This window comes from Hypomesus nipponensis, chromosome 7, assembly GCF_054491055.1.
Source record: "Hypomesus nipponensis isolate SF chromosome 7, ASM5449105v1, whole genome shotgun sequence".
NCBI lineage: Eukaryota > Metazoa > Chordata > Actinopteri > Osmeriformes > Osmeridae > Hypomesus > Hypomesus nipponensis.
In genome coordinates this window covers 17,920,116-17,929,495 of record NC_140367.1, presented here as the reverse complement: position 1 = coordinate 17,929,495, position 9,380 = coordinate 17,920,116, and the positions used below count along the sequence as shown (strand labels likewise).

At 47.6% G+C, this 9,380-nt stretch overlaps 1 protein-coding gene and 1 long non-coding RNA gene across 2 annotated transcripts; both read right to left on the bottom strand.

The window, feature by feature from the left end:
• Nucleotides 1-357: 357 nt before the first annotated feature.
• Nucleotides 358-2,051, bottom strand: LOC146281781 (uncharacterized). The gene is made up of 3 exons (XR_014762497.1): nt 1,167-2,051; nt 821-930; nt 358-737 (listed from the first exon to the last, which is right to left on the bottom strand). It is a non-coding gene; the product is annotated as an uncharacterized LOC146281781 (long non-coding RNA).
• A 731-nt stretch (nt 2,052-2,782) lies between these two features.
• On the bottom strand, nt 2,783-5,969 carry LOC146281780 (anti-Muellerian hormone-like). The gene is made up of 8 exons (XM_084702056.1): nt 5,942-5,969; nt 4,796-5,161; nt 4,529-4,702; nt 4,320-4,445; nt 4,153-4,246; nt 3,541-3,965; nt 3,160-3,437; nt 2,783-3,035 (listed from the first exon to the last, which is right to left on the bottom strand). Exons 1-8 carry the CDS (start codon nt 5,967-5,969, stop codon nt 2,889-2,891), a joined length of 1,638 nt encoding a protein of 545 aa, XP_084558182.1. The 3' UTR covers nt 2,783-2,888.
• Between the last annotated feature and the right edge of the window lie 3,411 nt (nt 5,970-9,380).

Below are 9,380 nucleotides of genomic sequence, written 5' to 3'. Positions count from 1 at the left end.
GTGCTCCCCCTCGTCCGCGATCCTGAACGCAACAAACCCCACCCCTGGCCTAACCCCAAGTCCTCTACCTGTCTAACCCTGTGTCCTCCCCTCCTCTGGTTCTGCAGCAATGAAACACAAAGGTGCTTCTGATAGCAAACCTTTGTGGACCGGCAGCTGCGATTTATCAGACCCCGCTTCTCCAATTCCAGCCACAGCAGGATACCTCGGGTCTCACTCTTGCGCTTGGACACAAAGTTCAAGATGGCGAAGTCTTCCTCTGACGTGTTGCCAAAGCGCCGCGCACTCCTGCTCCACCCCGGCTTCTGTCCCGACTGGCCATCCCGTCTACAAGACATTGTCGGGGTTAGACCTGAGGACGCTAGGTTAAAGGATTGGAACAGAACACAAGCCATTAGTTTACAGGGGAATGCAAAATCCTTTTACAACAGTTATGACAACGCCTTGCAACAATATCTGCATTGCCCCAAACCCTATGTAGGCCTACATGCACGCTCATGATGCACCTGCAAAAAAAACACACAATCACCGTCTACACAGTACCCATTTATCTGTAACTTTGTATACGTTTATGCTGGTGCGCAGCGCGGGAAAGGGGAATACACTTGTTTCTCACCTAACATATAGAAAAAGGTTACTGTTTGTACTCTGGGTGGTTCACGACAGGTCTTCCAGCTGGGGCGAGGAAAAAATGGGGGAAGTCCTCTACTCCGGCTTGAGATGGCACTTGAGAACCACTGTGAACACATTAAAAAGGCATTATAAAAAAGGTTTTGTACACATTATACTCCCAAAGATGAAATCTCAATTGTTAGCGAACCTAATTCATGGTCCGGCAGCTACGATTTATCAGACCCTGCTTCTCCAATTACAGCCACACTAGGATAGAGGCTGGCTTTCCGACCTCTGGTTCAGAAGACTGGCCTGGTTCTGCAGCAATGAAACACAGGTACTTAGGGAGTCAGGTGGCTGAGCGGGTAGAGCATCGGCATAGTAATCTGAAGGTTGCCAGTTTAATTCCCGGCCGGTGTGCATGACGTTGTGTCCTTGGGCAAGACACTTCACCCTACTTGCCTCGGGGAGAATGTCCCTGTACTTACTGTAAGTCGCTCTGGATAAGAGCGTCTGCTAAATGACTAAATGTAAATGTACTTCTGATAGCGAACCTTCATGGACCAGCAGCTACGATTGATCAGACCCCGCTTCTCCAATTCCAGCCACAGCAGGATACCTCGGGTCTCACGCTTGCGCTTGCACACAAAGTTCAAGATGGCAGAGTCTTCCTCTGAGCACCGCACAATCCTGCTCCACCCCGGCTTCTGTCCGGACTGGCCATCCCGTCTAGAAGACATTGTCAGAGACCTGAGGACGCTAGGTAAATGGATTGGAACAGAACACAAACCATTAGTTTACAGGTGAATGCAAAATCTTTTTATAATAGTTATGACAACGCGCTGCAAGAATATCTGCATTGCTCTAAACCCTATGTAGGCCTACATGCACTAATGATGAGGGATAGTATTTATATATCAAGCCTTTTTTTCGAACACAACAAGCACTTCAACATGTGGACAGTGTTTCTCAACATGGGGGATAGTAATGGGGCGCCATTAGTTTACTTTACAATACAGAAAATACAGACGCATATTTTCTGTAGGCTACTCAGTGTATTTGTCATTGCATTTAAAGTAGTACAAAAACAAGTACTATTACGATATACGCTTAACATTACGGAGTTTAAACTAAAGGACGACAATTTAGCTAGGCTAGCTCTTTATAACTTTATCTTCCGTTCCCACATTTAGCTAGCTACAGTAACAGTTAAACCAACTGACTTTCATGAAGATTACATTTTATATTACATTTACTCATTTAGCAGACGCTCTTTTCCAGAGCGATATTAACATAAAACCGTCCTATATTTTCATACTGTCGTCAATCCAAAGTGAGGTTCTAATCGTCCACATGGCTACATTCACTTAAAGTATCCAAAGCGCACAATACTCCATGTACTCCGTTCAGTTATTTACACCAAGTGCCTCCACAATGGCCGTGCATCCAGGTTACTGCTCAGAACGTGACGTCGGTGAAAACCTTCTATTTGTAAATACATGCTTTTAGATGTATTCTAGCGGTTTTGTCACCGTGGCCTGGATTACTTACCATAACTAGCCGATATATATATAGAGCCGAAATTAGTAACTAAGATTGGGGCCAGGGGCTTCCTCGGCTAAGTACTATGTACTGCTATTTAATCATGTAAATACAAAAATATATATATATATCCCCCTGGCCCCCTATTTTTTGTATATATTGAGTCTGGAAACACACAACCTTATTAGGAGGACATTTGATAATGGTTTTAGATCAATATTTATTCTAGTGTCACCGTGACCTGGATTATTTACCGTAATCATCCATACATATAGAGCCGAAAAGTAATCTAAACTATGGGGGGTCAAGGGATAAATACAAATCATTTGTGATATATTCCTTGGCCCTTCACATATTGGAAACACACACAGACAGGCTGGAAACAAACACACACACATACACACACACAATCGACTAAACCTGTTATTAGGATGACATTTTGTAAGGCATATGGTCTCTTGCAGTAATAATGTCCTGTTGCAAATGAAGGCTTTTAGTGCAGCCATCATGCACATCATCATGTCATAAATCATGAATGCATTCACATTCAAATTTTCAGGATATCTCAAAAGGTGACAATAATTACAAGAGGTCCTGATTATTTTTAAATACACTTTATTAAAACGTACTACAGAACTGAAAGCGATAATTTAGGTGGGGCGAGGGAGGGTTGGGGAGGGTTTCTTGCACTGGTGTGACCAACTCTCCTCCTCTCCACCCTCCTCTTTTCCTCTTTAGCGACAGCCACACTTCTTGGCCACCATGTTGTCCTTTATGCTGATGGTGGCTCCGTTGTTGGCATCCAGCTCCACCACTGTCAGGGGGCCGTACTCCAGGGGCACACAGCAGGGGCTTCGTCCCAGCTCCAGCCCTCTCTGCACCTGCACACAAACAGGCTGGTCAGAGCTGCACTTCCACCTTGTTCCTACACTGAGTAGGGTGGAGGGTAAGGTATAATGAACATGGTGTAAGTGTAGTGTACAGTATGCAGGGTGTGCAGGATACCTGGCTGTTGAGCAGCATGACATGGTTGTTGCCGTTGACGCCCTGCAGGATGGGAAAGTGGCAGCTGCCCTCACAGTTTTTGATGTTGGCGTGCGGCGGGTCCCTGAAGAAGCTTTCTAGGGATACGGTCAGACTGTGCAGCTGGCAGACGGAGCTCCGCTCAGGGGATGCTCGCGCCACACGCAGGCCCCGCTTCACCTCCCGCTGCCCCTGAACCATGTGCAGGGCCTTCAGCAGGAGCAGGGCCCGATACTGTCTCTCTCTGGAGCAACCCCCACCTGGGGGTGGGGACACCCCCCGTTACTGACACACACACACTCACCAAAGACAGATCAAAGACAAATACAGATCTTTATGAGCATCTTAATCAAGAATGTGGACCTTTATGCAGTTCCTCTCCTGGCCTGGGGAGGGCGCTGAGCTCCTGCAGCCTCCACAGCCTGTCCATACCGCTGAATCCAAGCTCCTCCCGCCCCAGCCGGCCCACGGCCTCCGCCAGCCGAAGCCTCAGGGTCTCCAGCAAGACGGGGGTCAGGGAAAGCTCCCCACTTTGGCCCCCCAGCAGGGCCCCCCCCTGCCCCCCCAGCACTGGCCTCCTCTGGGGGAAGGAGAACAGTGTGGGGCCAGAGGAGTTGATGAGGCAGAGGAGGAGTGCCTCACTGGAGGAGGGGCCCAGGGGGAGGGGGGGCAGGGAGTTCAGGGATGCCAGGGGGAAGGGGGCGGAGTTCTGGAGGGGCACTTGTGGGAGCACCTCAGACAGGAAGCTCTGGAGCTCACACAGGAAGCCGCATGGCTCCGGTGTCTCTCTGGGGAACACAGATGAACAACTCTGAACTCAGGAGGAATCATCAAGTCATGGTTTGGCAATTCTGCAATTCTGTGACATAATACAATTTGGATGTCGCTTTGGACAACATAATCTGCTATAAAAATGTAAATTTAATGATGAGCTGGCTTAGAAAGTGATTTAATTGTGAAACAATGAAACTTCACCTCTTTCCTGTCGCTCTATCCAATGATAACAGTAGCAGAGGGGTTGATGTTTCTCCACCAATCAGAATACTTTGTAGCTCAGACAACTTTTTCCCTGCAGAGAGAGAAGGGGTTAGAGAGGTTTAACTAGCCAAAAAAGTGGATCTGAACTTCAGATGAAGTATAGCTGAACATTGGTTCATGCCTGATTCTGTTTCCGGTGTCTTCAATGTGACAGAAACTCTCCATTTGTGGCCCCCTGAAGGCTGTCCAGTCAGAACCAGGTACTGGGTCTTCGATGACAGACACAGCGTCTGGGAGACACAGAAACATTTAAAGTCAAGACCACAATTTCCCTGGCCTGGGGGCGGGGCCTAGGAGATGGGTGGAGCCTCACTTGTGTAGGAGGTTGAAGGGCAGGGCTGGTGAAGGAGACCTCCATGTCTGAGGTTGTCATGGGAACACTGAAAGCCAGGGCAAGGACAGGATGCAGCTTCAGGAGCGGAGAGAGGGGGAGGTGAAAGTTCAACACCAGCCGTCCTCGTCCTCCTCCTCCCTTCTCCTCCAACAGCTCTGTGTGAATAAACAAAATTAAAACATGTTATTAAGATGCATGATGTGCTGAATATGAACCGAGTGAGGCCGGGTGTGTCTCCGTGGTGACCTGTTTCAGGGTGCATGACACGCAGTCTGTCTCCAGCACCAACCAGCCGTGCCAGGGCAGCGACAGGGCTCCCCTCCGACCCCGGGCACACTCCAAACCGGACCAGAGCCTCCTGGCCCCCCTGCCCCCCTCGGGGGGGCCAGCCCTCCCTTAAGGCTGAGAGCATGTGTTCCAGGGGGCCTCGTCTGGGGGCTCCAGGGTGGAGTGAGGAGGGGGCTTTATGATGGTCTGAACCTTCAACTGCAAGGGATGTGCTGACCAGAACCAGCTGCAGGGCCAGAACTAGGCAGCGGTTCAGGGTCAGCCCCCTCCAGGGACTGGCAACCTCACTCAGACTCTGGAGAGACAGGAGACGCTTGTACGACACTGGGGGAGAGAGGAGAACGGGGAGGATGGAGAGAAAGAGAGGAATCTCACTGGACTGATATTCCATTGTATGGCTGTGAAATGCAGGAGAGTGTTGTACAAGTGTTTTACTTATATGTCCTTGCCGGCTCCAAGTGTGGGCTGGGTCGTGTCCTGCAAGATAACACAGAAAGAGTCTAATTTAAGGTCTCAGAATCAGTAGCTCTTCCTGCCAATGCTGCAAAACGCGAGCCGTCTGTGTACATTAATGAACATTAACATGTAAATGCACCCAATTATAGCAAAAAAGCTAGTAGCTACTTTAACGCCCAGAATCAGATTTGTACCCAGGTTTTTTTGTGTCAGATACTTTTGTTTGTTTGTTCACACACCTAAATAGCCCTTTAAATAAAATAAAAAAATCCACCCCCACCCCCCTTTATACATCAAAACAACCTTTTGACTGACTATGGAATATATGCAAACCCACTTTGATGACATTAGGAGCACTAAGTCTACCCTATCATTCAAGTGGGGAGGGGAACCATAATATCTTTACATTTTATAACATTTTATAACCCTATAACATTCAAAACAAATGTATGTACATTTAGATATTTCTTGTATGTATCATACAGCTAAAACAGCCTGGGGTGAAAATGACCCCAAAGAACATCAATGTTACAAAATGGGTAGAAGACACTTAAAAACATATAATCATGTTAAGTCAAATCAAAAAGTCATTCAATAAGAAGCAACAATAATTATGTTAAACATGACCCCAAGAAAAGAGTGAACTACCTTTCTGGATCTTGCCTTCTCTTTGCATTGCATGAGCACCATGTAACATGTATGTGAGAATAATGTAGGCTTTAATAGGATTGAAAGATTATAGCCTTTGTTCTGAAGTGGAGTCCACCAGTACACGCCACCAGTTCTTCGAAGAATGTTCCTTGAACACATTTTTTTTAAATTAGAGTTACAACTAGGGATGCATTTGGGAACTAATGTTCTTGAACCGATCCTCAATGTCCTGTCATAAATGATGTGTGTGTGCACTGTGTTTAACTATTGTAATCACATTGTCAATAGGCCTTGGAACGAGTAAGCAGTCTCAATCACGTCAATGTAATAAAGATGAGCAGACCAAATACAATGTTGTGTGTGTTTAACATTATTGCATTATGTAACTATTAAAATAGGATACATGTAAGACAAACAATTGTACATTTTGCCATGGGTATTACATGTTTTATTTCTTGAATAAGGCTAATATGTGTACTGTCCAGCTGTCTTCAACCCTGTGTATTCCTAACTTGTTTTTTTGTAATGTTATTTATTTATTTGTACGCCACCAGGCTCCTGTATGGTCATTGACATAGTCACTGATCTGCATTTTGCACTTTTGTATTGTACTCCACCTAGGTTAGAATGGGTTATAGGGTTGAAATAGGTTTTATGTTGCATTTAGGGCTAGTATAGTGTATTATTTATTGTTATCTGTAATTTAGGACATTTTTGTATTAGGGTTAGTATAGTCGATTATTTATGTAGATAGATGTAGATTATGTTCTGTGTACTTATATGTTATGTTATGCCAGGTGCTTGCGTTGTCTTGTCTTAAGAATTTCAGTGCCCAGTCTGACCTTGTGTTGTTCTGAAAGCTATTGCTACTTATACAATAAAAGACTTGAAACTTGAAACACTATGCAATTTATGCTCATACCCATCACATTGACTAGAGGCTCTGCCCTTACTATTTGTGCTCTTACACTGCTATCTAGTGGGCACTTTACCGAACTGGGCAAAAACACTGGATACATTGTATACATTCATTCATTTAGAAGACGCTTTTATCCAAAGCGACTTCCAAGAGAGAGCCTTACAAAGTGCATAGGTCACTGATAATAACAAAAAGAGAGCCCCAAAACATTGCGAGTAGCCCAAAACATGAAGCACATATTGTAAACAACATTATTACTTAGTGATTTGCAAAACCACTGTGTGTAGTATTTCGCCAATAGTGTGAAGCTGAGAATGTGCTTATAGTTGTGAAGATCTGGTCTGCTGTTTTGCTCATTGAGGATTCGGACACTGTGGCGCGCTATGGCGAGCAGTGGCGCACTGAGGCGCGCGGTCTCTTCCAACACAACCATGCGCAAGAGCAACTCAACAATACTTTGCCAACACATTACGTGACTTAGGTCTTCTTCCTCCAGCCTCGTTGTATGTCTCGTATTGTGGGTGTGAATGTATATATATGTAACCTCTGTAACCCCACTGCACATATCTGATCACTACTTTATCAAATTCTCTGTCTCTCTCCCTCCAACTCCTCCTACCTCCCCTCCCCTCGTAACTTTCCGGCGCAACCTCCGCTCCCTATCCCCCTCCCATTTCTCCTCTGTTGTAACATCCTCCATCCCTCCCATTGACGAGTTCTCGTCCTACCCCACTAACACTGCCACCGACACCCTGTTAACCACGTTAACTGCATCACTTGACTCTCTCTGTCCCCTGTCAACCAGGCCTGCACGATCTTCTCCCTCCTGCCCGTGGCTTACGGATGTTATTCGTGAAAAGCGGTCCACCCTTCGAGCAGCCGAGAGGAGATGGCGCAAGTCCAAAGACGGTCTGGACCTTGATAAGTATCACTCCCTCCTTAAATCCTTCTCTTCTCACATAACTGGTGCTAAAACCCTCTACTTTCTTAACAAAATTAACTCTGCTTCTAACCCCCACAAACTTTTCTCTACCTTCTCCACCCTTCTTAACCCACCTCCCCCACCCGCCCCCTCCACTCTGACAGCAGACGACTTCTCCTCCTTCTTTGAGGAAAAAGTCTCCGACATTAGCAGTCGGTTCCCTAAACCCACCTTTCCTACCCCCTCACCTTTCACGACTGACCCAACTAAATGTCTAAACTCTTTCTCTCCCCTGTCCGAGTCAGAGCTCTCTGACCTCATTCTCTCTCATCGCCCCACCTCCTGCCCCCTTGATCCTGTCCCCTCCCCTCTCTTTCAAACTATCTCCCCCTCTATCATAACTTTTCTGCTCCATGTCCTAAACTCCTCTCTTACCTCTGGCACCTTCCCATCTGCCTTCAAACAGGCCAGAGTTGTTCCTCTACTCAAAAAACCCTCCCTTAACCCTGCCGTCCTCCAGAACTACAGACCGGTATCACTGCTACCCTTCTTTTCTAAAACAATTGAACGTGCTGTATCTAACCAACTGTCTAACTTTCTCTCTCAGAACAACCTGCTTGACCCCAACCAATCGGGCTTCAAGACCGGCCACTCCACAGAGACTGCCCTCCTTTCAGTCACCACTGCCCTCCAGTCTGCCAGAGCGGCTTCGAGGTCATCCGTCATCATTCTGCTGGACCTTTCTGCAGCGTTTGACACGGTTAACCACCAGATCCTGCTCTACAGACTTGGAGAGATGGGCATCACTGGCACTGCACTCCAGTGGATCTCATCCTACCTCTCGGGAAGATCCTACCAGGTCTCCTGGGGAGGCAAACTGTCAGACCCCCGCCAGCTCTCCACCGGTGTCCCACAGGGCTCCGTCCTTGGACCCCTCCTCTTCTCTCTGTACACCACCTCACTTGGACCAATCATCACCTCCCATGGCTTCTCCTACCACTGCTACGCTGACGACACCCAGCTGTACCTGTCGTTCCCCCCGACCGATCCGGGGATCTCTGCTAGGATTGAGGCCTGCCTCGCAGACATCTCCGCCTGGATGACCGAGCACCACCTCCAGCTGAACCTCGCCAAAACAGAACTTCTCATCATCCCGGCTAAACCCTCCATCTCCCACGACCTGTCAATCACCCTGGGATCTGCGACGGTGACCTCCTCATCCTCTGCCAGGAACCTTGGGGTTACAATGGATGACGAGCTCTCCTTCACGGCCCACATCGCCGCAGTCTCCCGGTCTTGTAGATTCACCCTCTACAACATCCGAAAGATCAGGAGATACCTGTCTGAGCACTCCACCCAGCTGCTAGTCCAAGCACTGGTCCTCTCCAAGTTGGACTACTGCAACTCGCTGCTCGCTGGTCTCCCAGCATGTGCAACCCGCCCTCTTCAGAGGATTCAGAATGCAGCGGCCCGCCTGGTCTACAATCTACCCAGACGCTCCCATGTTACCCCGCTCCTCATCTCCCTCCACTGGCTACCCATCAACGCCCGTATCAGATTCAAGACCCTGGTACTGACCTTCCGAGCAGTGAACG

Coding starts and splice junctions, on each gene's coding strand:
- LOC146281780 (XM_084702056.1), bottom strand. CDS start 5,969: ATGCAAAGAGAAGGCAAGATCCAGAAAG. Junction 4,446..4,528: donor CCCTTCAACCTCCTACACAA/GTGAGGCTCCAC, acceptor TGTGTCTCCCAG/ACGCTGTGTCTGTCATCGAA. Junction 3,036..3,159: donor TCATGCTGCTCAACAGCCAG/GTATCCTGCACA, acceptor GTTTGTGTGCAG/GTGCAGAGAGGGCTGGAGCT.